Source organism: Aythya fuligula, chromosome Z (genome assembly GCF_009819795.1).
Source record: "Aythya fuligula isolate bAytFul2 chromosome Z, bAytFul2.pri, whole genome shotgun sequence".
Classification (NCBI taxonomy): domain Eukaryota; kingdom Metazoa; phylum Chordata; class Aves; order Anseriformes; family Anatidae; genus Aythya; species Aythya fuligula.
In genome coordinates this window covers 73,131,193-73,148,423 of record NC_045593.1, presented here as the reverse complement: position 1 = coordinate 73,148,423, position 17,231 = coordinate 73,131,193, and the positions used below count along the sequence as shown (strand labels likewise).

Below are 17,231 nucleotides of genomic sequence, written 5' to 3'. Positions count from 1 at the left end.
TTTGCTTTTTAGATTCCTTCTGTAATCACTGATGAAGACAAAAGGTGTTTGCTTTAAATGTTAAGATCAGAAAGGACAGGTATGATACCTTGGGTATGACAGCCCTTAAACTCATTCTACTACAATTTTCATTTTGTAATCCACATGCAATTCCAAATACATTTGTTTTAGAGTGGATGGGGAACAGTGTTAAAATTCAGAGTTCAATACATGAACAAAGTCAGCTTCAACCTGACACCACACCTTGTCTCCAATTGGCAGCCTCAGCTCCTGTGCTGTGCTGTTTTTACTTAACACCAGTCTTTATAGAGAGGACGAGGACCAGGAGTACTCCTTAGGATTTAACTGGTTAAGTACAACATACTTTTAAAGACCTAGTAAAGTGCTTCTATGCCTACCACGAAGGAGCACCAGGAACAGGCTTTCAGAAGACTTGGTCTGAAGTGGCTACAGGAGATCCAAATTGCTTCTGTTCACCAAATGACACATGCAATAGCATATGTAAATTAGCAATTAAAAACTGAAATCCTGTTAAGGACAAAAACAGAATCGGAGGTTTTCTCAGAAGTGCTTAAGGTAATGCAGGTAAAATGCTGTACTACGAGAAGTTTATCATACTACTGTACGAGAAGGTAATTAAATTCACTGATGTCTTTCAACAATAAGATGAGAATTATGCACTATAATCACAGAACCACAATTCTGCTGACAGCTTTGCCTTTAGAGGGACTGTAGTGCGGAAGATTTAAAACCTGTAGTCATAATTATATCAGTATCTTTAAAGAGAGGAATCACTTAAAACTTTGAATATAAGTACAAAGAAAAGACAACAAATAAGAGGAGACTTAGACTCCAAACTCTGCTCTTCACATTTGGAGAAAAGACATTTTCACACTTTTCCAACTTTCTGTTAGTCCTCAAAGACCTCCCTACATACTTTGCTTTGTTCTTCCTATGTTCTTTCTTGACTCAGGGGGTGGTGAGGAACTGGCACAGGCTGCCCAGAGAAGCTGTGGATGCCCCATCCCTGGAGGTGTTCAAGGCCAGGTTAGATGAGGCCCTGAACAACCCGATCTATTGGGTGGCATCCCAGCCCATGGCATTGGGGGGGTTGGAACTGGGTGATCCTTGAGGTCCCTTCCAACCCATACCATTCTATGACTATGTTCTTGTGGAGGGCTGGATATTATCCTGGGTAGTCTTGTCATATGAAGTATGGAACAGCATGGCTTTTACAGAACGTAACTCACATTTCTAATGCTGTTACACAATGGTTGTGGGAGAGTTGAGAGGGAGTATTCTTCACAAACAGAATTGTCTAGGTTGGAAGAGACCTCTAGACCATCAAGTCCAACCTCTGACCTAACACTAACAAGCCCTCCACTAAACCATATCGCTAAGTTCAACATCTAAATGTCTTTTAAAGACCTCCAGGGATGGTGACTCAACCACTTCCCTGGGCAGCCTGTTCCAATGCCTCACAACCCTCTCAGTAATGAAGTTCTTCCTAATATCCAACCTAAAACACCCTGGCACAACTTTAGCCCGTTCCCCCACATCCTGTCACCAGGCACGTGGGTGATCAGAATCACTAACAAAATCTAAAAAAAAAAGGTGGGACCCAAATTCTTCTGTTCCTGAAACTGAAGTGAATCTGTTCACAACTTTTGCTCTCGGAAGGAAAAATGTGAACTTCAAGTTCTCCGTATTTGTGTTCAGTGAACTGCTGAGGACAAACACTGGCCAGAACATCTGCATTACTCATTTCACAAACACCTTGCAGAAATGCAAACAACCACATATCCATTGACATTGTTACTGCTTTTATGGAAGATCTGAATCTACAAAACCTTTCAGGAAAAAAAACTAACTGCATGGGTAAGATATCTAGAGTTGGTATTTAATGTCAAAAGTCACTAGCTTATTACTAGAGGTCAATCAATTTTTCACAAGGCTTCCACAATTTCTGAAGTACATCTGTATTTTACAATAACGGCAGCACTCTTATGGAGAAATCAAGTATTTTGATTTTTTAAAAAGCACAGACAGATCTCCATATTTGGAAATTTTAACACATTGGACACATGCAGAAAAGTTGTATTCTACTTAAAGGACTTTCCATAGCACTGGGAAGGTAGAAGACAGATGTGGTATTGGTGTCCCAGTATTAACAAACAGTTTAATTTTAGTTGATTTTTCTTACTGCTTGGAGCTCAGCTCTTGACCAATTTTCAGTCTTCCTTCAGCCCCATGGAGTACTTCCTGCCCCTTCTAACACATCCATTTTCATGCCAGACATCACACCACCAACACAGGCTCAGAAAGGAACCACTGCACGACCAGCTGCAAACCTGCTCAGCAGTCTTTGTGTGAGCTGCACTGGTCTGAGGGACCCTCTCACTGGCACAACAGCAGCAGACTCCTGCAAGAACTGATCGGGTGTGACAGAGCCCATCTGGGGACCAAACAGGAAACAAGCTATGCAATTGCAGGAGAGATGAGCACATTTTGAAGTTCAATCTGACATGCTGAGCTATTTTGCTTGGAGTAGTTAGGTATTAATGAAGAACCGTGTGTCCTGAGCATGGTTTACAAGAAGAGACAGCAACACGCATTCACAAGTGAATGCTCCTCTCAACGTTACTCAGCAACATGCAAAATAAGCACCACACATAAGCCAGTTAAGTAACATCCAAAGTCTGAAGGGATTTGAATTTCAGTGAAGAACAAATTTTACCTGGGGGTGAAAAGGCATGTGTGGGGTGGGGAGGGGGGTTTAAGAAGGAAATGCTGTCAAAGCTTTAACCGTAACATAGCTAAACGGTTGTATAATTATCATTTATATAACTCCTGCAGAAACTTAAGGTAAAAAAACACCTTTACCTTTGTTCCAAGAAACACTGTTCTGCTGCTACAGATCTGCTAGAGCACTTCAATTTTACCTTGAGAATACAGTCCTGAGGTATTTAATTACCCTGTCAAGACCACTAAATGGTCTGGCACCATGCCCCTTCTCTGAATCTCTGCTGATTGATAGCATCAATAAAAATCACTAGCTTTAATTAAACCTTCAAACAGGATCCCCTTTTGCCACTCACTAGATCAATGTCCTTTAGTGCTGTAAGAACAAAATCAAGGAGGTAAAGAGGGTTTCTCTCACCTTCACAGCTCTTGCCCCCCGGTATTTTAATGGACTTTTTACTCAATTCATATATATTTCATCGTTCTCCAGGGAGATCAATGAAAAAATTAATATTGAAAATGACGCTACCAAAGTTTTCTTCTAAAAATATCAATGTTAGAGAAGACAATCTTTTTCTGCTGCACCAATATAGAAATCGAACCAGTATGCTTCTTTATTCTGCATTTTATTATATCCTGTGAAGTGTTTTCAAGAATACTATCAGAGGTACAAGTTCACAAGGGTGGAGACCTTAAGCTGCTACGATTGAGGACAATTTCCTTAAAATTACTGTAAATCTAAGTAATGGTTCACGGCACCAAGTGAAATTGCACATCATAAAGCCAAGTTTTAAGGACATGCTGACTCAGAGGACATTATCAAAATTGTGGCATGACATGCTTCAAGTATCCCCTTGCTGAACTGCACTTTTTTGGGCATGTGTAAAGCAAATAGCTCAGTATTCACTCTTCTGTTAAATTCATAACTAGCTGTTTTTAATTACACAGCTTTCTACAGTAGGGCAGTTAACTAGGTGATAACGATGACAAAGCAGGACTTGTGCATGTAGCCAAATAATTTGTCAAGCTTTCTTACAGCTTCCTGTTGTAATTATATTACATGTGAAGGCTGTTTTTTTTTTTTTTTTAAACATATGCAAAGCTATGAAGGAGTGGGAGGAAAACCTACAGATTTAATATTTTAGATAAAATATTTCTTAAATCTGTATTCCCCTGACAGGTGATAATTACCCATGTAAACACTCTAATAGTCAAGAAAATAAAAAAAAAGAACTTGAAAGAGGAAGAAGCCCTACTAAATTTGATTTTTAAGAAGCACTAGCTAGGTAGAAGACAGATAATCAATGCTATCTTATAAAGAAGGATAACAGCTAGGCCTGTAGCTAGGCCAAACCATTTTTCCCCTCTACACTGCAGATTTCCATACATGCCTATACACGTGTCACCAGCATTGAGAACTAAGACAGCTATCTGCCAGCTCCTGTACAGAGAGGCTCTGCTGCTTCAGGCCCTCTCATGCTGGAGAGCTGCAGGGCAGACAGAGAGAAGTTCCTCGGCCCTACTTCACCTCGTGAGGGGGAAACAAACACGATGTTACTCTATTGCTGTGTCCCTTGGGAGCTCTGATCCACCAAAGACCACATCCATCACTCATACACCCCAGCATCCACAGACAACAGCCAGGCTGAGGTTTCCCTGTGTCCTCCTGGTAGCCCCAATTGACATTAAAACCTGCCTCTTATTCAGGATCTTACACAGCTCTGTACCAGTTCAAGGACAGGATATTTGTTTGCCCTTTCCATTCCTTTTTAGACTTATTAGCACTGAAGGCATTTACAACACACCAAAAGGTATGGCCACACAGATAACCTCGCAATAAATTCATCTGAGTCTTTTTGATGGAGCTTTCCCAGGAATGAGGGCAGGAAAAGTCACTGATGATCTCCCCTCCTTCCAAGCAGAAACCAAATAACAAAATGTGCACTGAATTTTCTTATTCCTTTGCAAAAGGAATGATGACACTTGCATGCTGTTTGCTCCTCAGAGTTTTTCAGACTTGGGAAGAAGAGATCTTTTTGTAACAAAACAAATGAAAAAAACAAAAACCAAATCAATGAACAAGCGAATCGGTAAGCAGAAAGATCGCTCAAGGCACAGAAATCCATGTTTTCTGTTCTATTTAAGAGCCAATGAAAAAGTACTTTCCAGCAGCAGTTTCTTCTGAAAAAAAAAAAGCCATAGCAAGTCTTTCACCTCTCTGATACAGCTTGCTTTCACACTGAAGTTGCATAATTCAGTGAAGCCCAAAATTCACAGGCTACCTGCAACATAAATACACCAACTTAAAAGTATTTCATAAAGCTTTCCAAAGGACAGCCCTCCCTCTAAAAAGGTAGCACGTAATTGGTTTCAATGTTGCTACCCACACAGAAAAAACGTAAGCCAGCAATCTGCAAATTTGTGGTTTCAGTACATTTTACTTCAAAAGAACAGTAGGTGGCAGCCCTTTTAGGGATGGAGGAATGTAACCAGTGACTGTGGAAAAGAAGCAGCGGGTCAGATGTAAATGTCACGCACCCAATACAGAACACCACAGACTGGGATCAGGACAGTTCCCTCTGAGCAGGAACGCTCCCACTTCAGCCTCTACATGGAGGTATCAGCTACAGACAAATAGGAACACTGTGGTCCCTGAACCATTATGAAGGCTGGTCCTGGTCTTGAGAGCTCAGAAATAACACCTCAAGTCTTGAAACACATTAGGAATCCTTCTAGCCTCTTCTTCTCCTGCAGTGTGGAAGGAGGTAAAGACAGCCTCTTTAAACAGTACATAGGGAGAATCCAGTCATAAAAAGTTAGCCTGAAATATGGCTTACCCCCAAGAAGGGATAAGGGAATAAATAAAGCAGCCTTTCCCCGGGTGATGTACACTAACATTGAAAGATGCTGCTGAAATTGACCAGAACTAAACATGGGTAGCTAGAGTCATTATTTGCCATGTAACATGAGAAAAAGCCACATTCAGAGATACTTTCTTCTAAATAAAGAGATTACAACTATTTTGTTTGCTTTACCTTAGCACTTGAAGAAGGCAAGAAAGGAAAAGCAGTGTCATCCCAAACCTCCATCTATTTTCACTTTTTTCCCCCCCAGACTTTTTTTTTTTTTTTTTAAACAATACATTTCTATTTGCAGAAATTTGGTGATGTTTACATTAATCACTCAGGGGCAATGGGTGCAAGCTGGAACACTGGAGGTTCTGCTTAAATGTAAGACAACTTTTTCATGGTGAAACTGGAACAGGCTGCCCAGGGGTGTTGTCTCCTTCTCTGGAGACATTCAAAACCCGCCTGGATGCATTCCTGTGTGACCTGATCTAGGTGTTCCTACTCCAGCCAGGGGACTGGACTAGATCTTTCAAGGTCCCTTTCAATCCCTAACAACCTGTTATTCTGTAAACTGAAAGATGACCAAGAAGTCATATGCTGGAAACATAAATTCAAGTCACCAGAACCCCCTGTAAGGAATCTATTTGATTTGGGAAGCCTGGATTGATTCTCTGTATACACCATCCTTTTCCTTTGAATATTTACATAGTCCACAGAACTTGTCATCCCAAGCAGATGCATTTCTTATTTTTGCAGTCTAAGATATACCTAAGATACAACATACCTGTAACATTACTGGAGAGCTAATCCATGCCCCTTTCTCCCAGAAGACTGCTTTATAAGCTGCACAAGCTTTGGGCGTACTAAATGGCTTTCTTCCATATTCCCTCACCAAGTAGAACATGGCAGAGGCTGCCTTCAGGCAAGCCTACTAAAAGCAAGTAGGTAACTTTCTGCAAAGCATCTATCCAAGTCTTTCCACGACTCAATGTTTATTCACTGCAGCATATATAAGTTACAAATAGCATCATGCATTTAATAAACCTCATGAATCCAGAACAGTTTGGGCAATCTACCTGAATTCATGCTATCTTATATTTGCCTGCTATTTTTTAAGTTGCTCAGCATTGCTTTTTAACTCCAAAGCCTTTACAAGGTGAGCTTTATCTTACAGCTCAAATATGACCCTAGTTAGAGGGCAGTCACTGTCCAAGTGATCAGCTAGCAAACCCTGCTGTTTAATGAGAAAGAATAGGCTGACTGGCCCCAGTGCTGCCTCCAGGCACGAACACCTGTGAAACACATTCAAAGGCCCCCATTCCCTGACAATTTTATTTCATCTCCTTTCCTAAGATTTCAGAGTCCAAACAATTGCTCAAATCGATATCCTCACTCTTCTGATAATGGAGTAATTGCTTAATGCTACATTTCCAAGGTATTAATGTGAAACTGTAGGACACATGAATAACATGTGCTAATTACAGTCATTTCCCCATCACCACAACCCCACCTTTGGAGACATTTAAAGCCATTTTATAAGAAAGAATAAAACGTGATTAAATGTGGTTGGAGTGAAGAAAAAAACAGTTGGTAAGAAGTCTCAAGATTCCTTTCTCTAGAAATTGAGGGAATTGAATTTAGTTAACAAGAGGTGCAGTTGTTACAACATAAACTGAAAAAGCAGGAAACCCTAACATTGGAGAAAAACAAGGCATATAAATATGGAACAACCTTGAAATCCAGTAATTCACAGACCTTTATAAACAAACCAGTTATCTCAGCATTTCATTTTAAGGATGTGAGAGAATACTCCTTTAGGCTGCAACTGTCTTGTTTAATAAGCAAATTATACTGTCTTCTTTGCAAAAAAAAAGAAAAGTAGGAAGCACACAGTGCAATCTTCAGACTATATGCAATACTGAATTTATTACTTAAGCATGCAAAGCATATGATCTGATGTCACCTAATTGAGATATCACCTAATTTAAGCTCAAATATAAAATATTAACCATTATCATACATACCAATTTTGTATATTCAATTATAATCTCTAGGTGGACTAGAGGACTAATCATCTGCTCCATGGTGAAGTCCTAGGCAATTTTATTAACATTAGCAGAATGCTTACGTTGTACTTGGAAAGGAAAAATGCATCATGCATCTTAACAAGAAGTCAAAACACTTCTGTTTCTTTAAACCATAAAGCACACTACATACTTTTATTGTTTTAGTTTGAAGTCTCAATCCATTCAGAGTGTTGATAGCTTTTTCGGCATCCTTGGGATCAACGTAGTTCACAAAACCATAACCCAAGCTCTGTCCTGATAAAACAGAGGAAGAAGAATGAATGTTAGTACTGCTATGCTACACAACAGATAACTAAAGGTGTTAAGAACTTCTATGGGCACATTGAGCAAAAAATTGCTTATATTGAAGAAAAATTATCTGCCTCAATGAAGTTTCAAAGGCTTACATCTTATTTTTCCAATAAGCCTGGGGGCTTTAGCTTCCTCTGCTCCCATTGGCTGCCCTAAGTTCAACGCAGAAAAGGCTACAGTCATTTTAATGAAGGACTTAAATAGCTATGTGAAATACGTTCAGGATTTTGCTATGAACCATTAGAGATAAGAGGAAGCGCAGGACCTTCCAAGTTAAAATATCAGAAATTCACCATTAAAATATCAGAAATCCACTATTCGCTCCTCAAATTTTTAGTTGAATATGGAAAATATAGCAAAAGTCTGTAATGATATATGAAAATAAGTGCATTTCAAACATACTTAGTATCAGAATTTGAGACAAGAGATCTTTGGAGCAGAACATTTCTACAGATGTTACACACTAAGTGGAGCCTCACAGTAACAAGGGGTTTAAAAGGTAATTTTGTTCTATATTCAAGCCAACTGCCACAAATAACTGGATATCAGTCAAATACAATTAGAATAAAAATGCAACATTATCAGGTTCTTTACATATCTGAATTTTTACATATCTGAATTACACAATTCACATCACATATGACTATAAAGCATTGTAAATAGCTCTTAATCAGAACCACAGCCCATTTCTAACACTATTGTGTATGAGCACTTAAACCCTTGAGACTTTAGCTGTAGACATCTCAAACTTCAAAGCCTGGAACATATCTGCCTTCAGCAGCATACTACATTGAGAAGTTTTTTAATGCACAAGAACAGAAACAGGTACCAAAATTTAACGCAGTGAGAGGATACTACTGAACAGATGGATCCTTCATTAGCACAGACCTTTTAAAATGTTTAAAATCCTATAATTCTCGACTATTATTTTTTAACAAAATGAAAAATTAGGTCCAAAAAACAGAGTCAAAAGACAAAGCAATGGGAAGCATCCAACATAGCCCAATCACAAGAAGTTAGTTTAAGAGATTATTTGGAGGCACAGTTTGTAGAGAGGATAAACACTATTACATAATGCACAAGTGGCAAATTAATTAATTGCCAGGAAAGATCAAGAAGCATCCATGCTGTATCTAATTCTCATGTACCTAAATAGCACATATTAAATATGCAAAGCAAAAAAGATGCAACGTTTGCAACTATTTAGGACAGACAAAGCCCCACCACTGCTGGCATTTTGTACGAGTTAGCCTACCACAGCACTGAAAGTTCAGAAGACAACCCCCTCTCCCAGGCTACACTCATTCTTCACTGTGCATTATTCTGGAGAGGCAATAAACAAAAAATAAACTGTCTAGAAGCAGCTTTAAACAAGTTAACATATACAACGTTATTAACAGCAAAACATCAATAAAAAAAAAACATCAAAAACAAGGCAAAGCCTGGAGTAGCCTGCTCTAGACATCCCTACTCTGAGCAGGGGGTTGTACTTCATGATCTGCAGATTCCAGCCTTCAATCTCAGTTTTGTAACAATATAGAAACATGCAGAAGCATTTTTGTGTTCATTTATGGCTTACCTAGATATAGCTAAGTTCTCTATCCTAGAAGTGATTTTTCCCTTATTAGTTTGATTACAGCAGAGCAATTTCTATACCTGTCACCTCCATCACTCCCACTGTCTGCAGAAACTCTTCCCTGCAGTGTCTCAAAAAAGAGCAACTTAAACAAATGTCTTTTTTGTGCACAGCTTTTATTTTTGTCTTATTTCCTAAGGCAGAATTCTGATGTTTGGTGTTATTAGTTTTGCTCTAGGAAAAAAAACTTATTTAAACCACAACCTTAGAAAAACAAAATCTAAGACAAAGCTATTTCATGTAAGATGTTCCCAACAAGCTACTATTTCCAGAGTATAGAAAAAGATGTGCAGAGACTTTCACTCTTCTTTTTGTGATTTTATTTTTCACACAAAAACAACCAGCCCACTGCAGGCAAACAGTATCCAACCATTACAAAGGATACTATTCATTCCCAGTTCTTCCAGACAACGACTTAGTTAAGCTTTGTTAACATTAGTAGATTCATCAAGTTATACAAAAATCTAGCAATTTCCTCAAGAGAAGCTTGAACTAATTTCTGTAGGCTTATTCTGTTACTTTACAATTAAAAAATGCTTTCACTGTAATGGCGATCAAACACTGGAGCATGGTCAAACACCAGATCTCCAGAGCTCCCTTCTACCCTTTATGACTCTGTGCCATCCTTTGTGATTCTTTATCCCAAAATAAAACCGAAATAAGTTATCATAAAAATTCAAAGGTATTTAAGTCCGACATTCCAAAGCCCTTCTTATAACTCTGAAGATGGTTAAGAGGTAAGATTTTCTAAATAGCGACAAGTGAAATTTTGTCTGACAATCAGTGGTTTAGTTGCATGATATCAACCGTTAAAAGTAAAAAATAAATCACTTTGTTCACAGATGCCCATGAGAAGATGAAACTTGGCTCTCAACAAGCAATACAAATAGTTGGAAATTGAATCTGATTTACTCCGATCGGATAGACGCTTGAAGGGCTGCTCTTAGCTCTTTAGTCCAGGGAAGATGATTAAGAGGTTTGCCAGTTCACATACAGATGGCTGAGTTCTAGAAAATCCAGACAAACATTCCTGACAAAGCACTAGAAGCATCTAACTCAAACAACCCATCAGGTATCCCAATTATTGCAAAGTGTCCCTGACAGCTAGTGGTATCCCCCACCTCTCCAACCCCCAAACACACACACACTTTTGGGGGAAACAAAGTAAGTTAAGAGGACTTAAAAACCAAGTTCTCCTCAAGTTTTTCAATGTCTCACAAGACTTCAGTACTAACCTGTGCTAACACCAATGTGTACCTAAAACACCCAGGGGAAGTGCCACCTGACTAGGTTCAGATGGGGGAAGAGCGAAAAGCAGCCTATTTGTTGCACACACATTTCACTCATTGCTTGAAATTGAAGGTAGCTGGACAGGTTCTGGACAGGTTCTCATTCAGTGCAGAGGAGTCTTCTCCTCAATATGTACACCCCTTGCTTTCTAAACTAACTGCACAGAAACTAGATGCACTTAAACCAAATCATCCACTATACAGAAGACAAACATCATTATTTAACAATCATAATCACTAATTTGTGTTGCCTGAAGCTAAAGATTAAGCCAAACACTGACAGAAAATTGCTCTGGACTTTTTCATCTGTGACTCTTTCGTAACAGCTAATTCCACACACACCAAGGTAGAAATCGTCTGCAAATCACACCTGTTTTCAAGTCCAGTAACACACTTAAGCACACTTGCCTCAATGCTTCTTGTGGTTACTTCACAGCACTTTTTAAAGCTGTTTCTGTATACTTTCTACAGGATTTTATGCTTGGGACACAAGGACACTATGAATATTAAACAGTGTGGTGTAGGTTAAAGAAGCACCGAGTACTGGGTAAGAGAAGAAATCAATTGAAGTAAGACAAGACAAAGTAACAAGATTACCTGGAAGGAAAAAATCTGTATTAGAGCAAATAGAACATTCCTAAAAACAGGGCCTCTTAACCAGGTATCATCACCAGTAAGGCAAAAAGCAAAAACACAGAGCTGGACAGGGAAGCTCAATAGAGCATTACTTCCTCTCCACCTCAAGGAAAACAGGACAGATGTGGAACTGACTCTCCTGAACCTTATACCTTTTCACTTAAGAGGTGGCCTCTCCCACAAGCTACTAAAACCTGTAACCATATGATCACACCATCATCGCCTCATAGTAAGACTATCAATAGGAACAGAAACTAATCTTTTACTGTTACACCACGAGGAAAAACAGTTTGACTTTTCTTTCAAGAAACTTTGGTAAGAGACCACACACAGCAGCAAAACTGCCTCTCACAATCCTGTAAAACAAAAAGAACTTAAAGCAAAGGTTATTTAAAGCAAAGGTTAGTCTGAAAATTCATATTAATGACATTTCATGTGTTACTGGCACTTGTAACAAAATCACATTTGAGCCTGAGTGCCATAAAAGGCTTTTTTTTTTTTTTTTTTTTTGTAAACAGACAGGTCTTTTTGAACCTAGAGGTGTTATATTCATCACTAACTGGGAAGCGTCCACCATCATGAGTACTATGAGTATACATGAGGAATATTCACTTTATGGGAAGTTATTCCATTTATGTTTCAAGTTTTCTACGAGTTTTAAACTTCATAAATTTCATGCGACCACCACATATGACGATGTTGTAAAATGAAGAGGTAATATTTTATAGAATGCCAAGTCACTTTTTGGCACTGCAGTCAAAGCCAGAATGAATTCTAACACAACAGGGGATAGGAAGTAACATTTCAAACGTTTTAGTTCTAGGTCTCTGAAAAGAGGCTTAGTGGAGATCCATGTGCACTCTAGACAAATGTAGACTGAGTATTATATCATTAAGGAAGAAGCATCTGAAGAACATAGTGCTTCGTTACTTAGGAAAGATGGTAGACTTTAAAGACACTGTTAAGGCAAAGACCAACTAAGTTTCGAGTAGACAGAAGGAAAGAAACGGGTTGGAAGGTATAGCCATGGGTAGTGCCTTTGAATTTACCACTGTGCCTTGCAAAGTGTCACATCGTGTTTTTTTTTGCTTTAAAAACACACAAGCTCTAATTCACAGAAGTTGTAAGAGGAAAAATCATAAGTGAGCTAGTTCCATTCTGCTCAGGCTGTTTCACAACTGACTACTAAAAAGGAAGCCTATTAAAACATTGTGCACAGCTGCAAAAGCACAAAGAAAATCCTCTGCTGCACAACACTGAAAGTCTCAATAGGATGCTACCCACAGAGAAATTTGTCCTACAGAGTATATGTAAGACAAGCAATGTCTGTTGTCCATTCTTAATGATTTGCTTTTTTATGTAGAAGCAATATTCCTTAAAGCAGAATAAAGCCCTTTTAATATAACTGGTAAAACATTTTCCTACTTCTGTGGACAAAAAACGTTCACGTTTCTGAATGGAAATAATCACACTCTATACCCTGTTAATTAAGATCTGCTAAAGGATTTTGTTGGTTATTTTCGGCAACTGCCTCAAGATTTCTAAGTAGACTGATTACAGCAGAGTCCTATTCACAAGAACTGAATTTTAGAAGCAAAGATCACGTGGACACTTCGGCTGGGCTACTGTAGTGGCGGTGGAGTGAAGGAATTACAAGATTGAGAAACTTAATTGGTTGCTTAACTGGTTGTTCAAAAAATCCACATCAAATCTTATTCTTCCTTTGGTAACTCAAGGATTTGTGGAGTTAAAGAAAAATATAGCATGAAATTACACCATACATTTCCATGAAGCACAGCTATTTATATTGTTTAGAAGAGGTTACTACTTAGTCACAGAATGCTCAAAATCCATTACAAGCTATTTTGCTTGGCCATCATTATTTACTTCTGTAGTTCTTTCACATAAGCTTGGGAAGGAATAGGAGATCTAGACAGAAGATTTATTTATTTCATGCTTTATTACCTTGTTACTATCCAAATAGTTCACGAAGAAGTCATAAGCAAGAAGGTAAAGAGGACTAGTGATATGAAAGAAAAACGTACTGGTGCTGGCCAAACATCACTTACTAACTAAAGAAGTCCTCTACTGGAGAAGTTTCATGTAGCTAAGTATTTCATGCATGAACGCAAAACTGGTGGTGTCTCCTTGCTATTATTTATCTATTAACAGGCAGTTTTTATGGGCTGAACAGCAAATGGTAATCACCTGTCCAAGCCAGCAATTTATATCTCCACTGCAGTAAGGGCAGCACCTACAACCAGAAGAAAGTAATAAAAGACAAGGACAACAGTCTTTAATCTTCCTAGATACTCTATACATAATTAAAACATCCTAGTAGTTTGTAGTAGGTTTGTCTCTTTTTACTGTTTTATCTAAGCAGCCTGTTTTGGGGGATATACAGAACTTATTTCTGAACAGTGAGTTTTGAGTACGCTGGAACATAAGGAAAAACTGGAAGACTGAAAGAGACACACTAAACTAAGTTATTTACCCATACCAACCCTGGTTTCTTCTTTCAAAGAAACATGCATTAAAAGAAACATGCGTTCATGCGTTAAGGTTCTCTTACATTAAGAGTATTATGCAAACACCTGAGCCAGGCCATTCAGTCCAACCATGGGAATTCCCAACTAGGAATTAATATCCTGTTTTACAGCCACTCCTCTCAACTTTCTAGGGTTAGTGGCTTGCCTGACAAATATTCTTTTAAGAAAAAACATTCTTGCCAACCGTCATTTCCTTCCTTTTTCCTTCTAGGAACAGCTGCAGCACCCACAGGTAATGGCTTTTCTTTAAAAATGCCATTAGAACTGTCACGTAACAGCTAAATTCCTTCTTGCTGCATTTCCACAAAAGGACAGGAAGGGCAAGAGTCTTCAGATCAGACAGCTTTCTTGAAGGACAGGTTAAGGAGACCCTCTCCCTTTGACTACTGTACCTGTAAAACAGAAGTAACTAAAAAAAGGTATGACTAAAGTGTGCACCAAAAGAAAACTTCTGTAAGGAGACAGTTGTCTGTGAAGCGCCTTCTTTCTGCAGTGGACAAAGGATGACAAGTGTTTTGTAACAGACCTTGGAGTGGAAGATGGCTGTAATGCTTCTGTTACATTTTCAACCCAAGAGCTACCACTTGGTTTCAGGAGGAATGTACTTGTAAAGCCTGTAGGCAGCTCAGAACCAAGAAGAAATACTAATTCAGACAAGCGCCCAAAGCAGCATCTTCAACAGCTCTTTACTCAATGCTGCTGGGCTGGATGCGCAGTAAGAGGGAGTTCAGCCATCTGAACTGTGCAGTCCTGTTAACGAGGCTTTGCCTGAAAGTGCTCAAGTGTCATTTACAATCTGCTACACCTTAAGAGAAAGGCTTGAAATGTAGGCAAGTATGAGCTTTAACTTAACAGATGTTAAGCGAGCCCTTTTGAAAGCTACTTCTAAAACACAGCTAAGGCTGTATCACACGGAGGTGAAGTCCCTGAGAGGCCACAAATGCGCAGTCAACTCAAGTGCTGCGTTTTCAGTTGTCCTGGAGCATTTTATCTCTTGAAAAACGATGCATGTTGTTCTGTCTGACAGCATGGTTAGAGAGCAGTTGATTAGCATGGAAGTTTTATTTCGTGACTGATTAAAGCATCTTGGGAAATTACAAGGCTCCCCTGTATTTTTTTTTTTTTTGGGGGGGGGGGGGGGGGGGGGGGGGGGAGGCAGAACCATTTTGTCCCCAGGAATTTCTGCCAATATCAAGCCTACCTGTCCAGTTGTCTGCTTAGTCTATGTCTTCATGATTCTTCTATTTCAAGAGCTAATGTTGAAGATGATTTTCCAACACACATCCCAGACAAAATCCAAAACTACTCCTGTAGAACTTTGTATTTTTTGCTTGAGCACATGGTGTTTTTTTCAGCCCTGCTCCACTAGTATATACACTGGCAATTTTTCCAGGTGACTAAGAGGTGCAGAAAAAAAACAGCAGCATCAAAACTAGAAAAGTTTCTATTCCTACATTTTTTCCTGTGGTCAATCACTTGCTTTATTTCAACCTGCACTCCCCACTTGCATGAACCAAAGGACTTGTAAGAGAAACACAGAGAGAAGTCTGAAAGGTTGGCACACCCACCACACGAGGGAGTCCTTGGCTGCTTTGTTTCATAGGACTGCAAGACCTAACACAAGGGCTGAACAAGCTACCTTCCCTAACTGCTGGGTGATATTACCACAGAATCCAGCTCATCATGCCCCCTCTACGTAGTTTTTAAGCATTCCTGTAGGGTCTGCAGACCAAACAAGATAAGACAATTGAGAATTTCAGGTAATCTCCTTTTCCACAAAGAAAATTATCAGTTTAAAGTTTGTAATAACATATAAATACTGGAAGCACCTGAGCTCTCAAAACCTTCTCACTACGGGCTTGCCATAATCTTACATGGTTTCGTAGAAATAATTCAGTAACACAAACCAGTGTATTTAATGGTGAAAGCATATGTACAATTATAAGTTCCATCTGTCCTCCATTTCACTTGTTCCTTAACAGATAAAGTAACATTAAAGAAATCACACCACTAGTTCTAGGAGTCAACATCAATAACTCAAAGAACCCAAAATTATCACTCAGTTTCAGAAATTTTGAAGATGAAAATTGCTTTGTGTTTTGAATAAAAATAGAGCAGAGTACTCGCATTTCGTTAATAACGCAATCAATACATACCACTGAGCTAAAAGAACTTGTTTCACGTTATAATATAAAAATTTATGAAACACAATAACCATATTCTAGAAAAGTTAGAATCTTAAAGTGATAGCAAATTCATGCATCTACCTTCCACAGGGAACAATAAAAAAAATAAGGCAGCACTTAAACTAGGATCAATGATTTCAGTATGATGACTTTTCAGGCACCTTGGGCTATTTCAAATCCTGCAAAAAAAAAAAATCTATTTTGAAATAATGTATTAAAGGAACACAACCATTAAGAAACAGTATCACGAGATGCTAAAACCTATCATCCAAAAACATTTATATAGTCTTTTCATCAATACTTGACAGGGAAGACGGTACTGCTGAAGCTAAGCTTGTTCTAGAAGCTGAAACTATACAAAAAAAACAAAGTACCCAGTCAGAATTCTTATAACTGAACATCAGCTATGCATGTTACCTTCAATATTTTACTCTTCAAGATGTCAGCCAAACCCTGACTGCAAATGGATGGTCTTTTCCAGTGAATTTATTTTTCTGCCAACAGTCATTCAAGTGTTCATTTTACATCAAACACTACTTTCAGTAAACTAAGAATAACTTAGTTTAAAGCCAGAGGTTTCTTTGTCTGCACATGAAATTAATTAGCAAAGATCTCCTAAAGCACTAAAGAACAAGCCGATATCCTTTCTTTGTAAACAATACCAAGTCAAGTTGACAGAAGCTTGACAATAAAAGTGATGAAAGGCCGAAGGAAGCCTGAAGTTACACACACTGGTGTAAGAATGCTGTTAAGAAACATGTATGACAACATTACAAGTCTGTATACAAAAGCTCTCATTTCAATTCACCCCTTGGACCTGTAATTTTTTATTTTATTTTTTTTAAAGTTTTTCAGGAGTTGAACAGAACAGAGGTGCTGTGTTACCTGATTGACATATCAAAGCACAAGTGGCATTGCATGGAAGATGGTGCTGTGTGAAGACTAACGTAAAAACCGCAATTAGTC

General features: G+C 38.6%; 1 protein-coding gene across 17 annotated transcripts in view; it reads right to left on the bottom strand.

Moving 5' to 3' along the window:
* ELAVL2 (ELAV like RNA binding protein 2) overlaps positions 1 to 17,231 on the bottom strand; it is a 92,126-nt gene that overhangs the window by 21,279 nt on the left and 53,616 nt on the right. For all 17 annotated transcript variants that reach the window (XM_032205350.1, XM_032205357.1, XM_032205354.1 and 14 more), the window contains one exon: positions 7,809 to 7,912. In XM_032205350.1, coding sequence (XP_032061241.1) covers positions 7,809 to 7,912 — 104 coding nt within the window. The remainder of the gene's footprint in view (positions 1 to 7,808; positions 7,913 to 17,231) is intronic.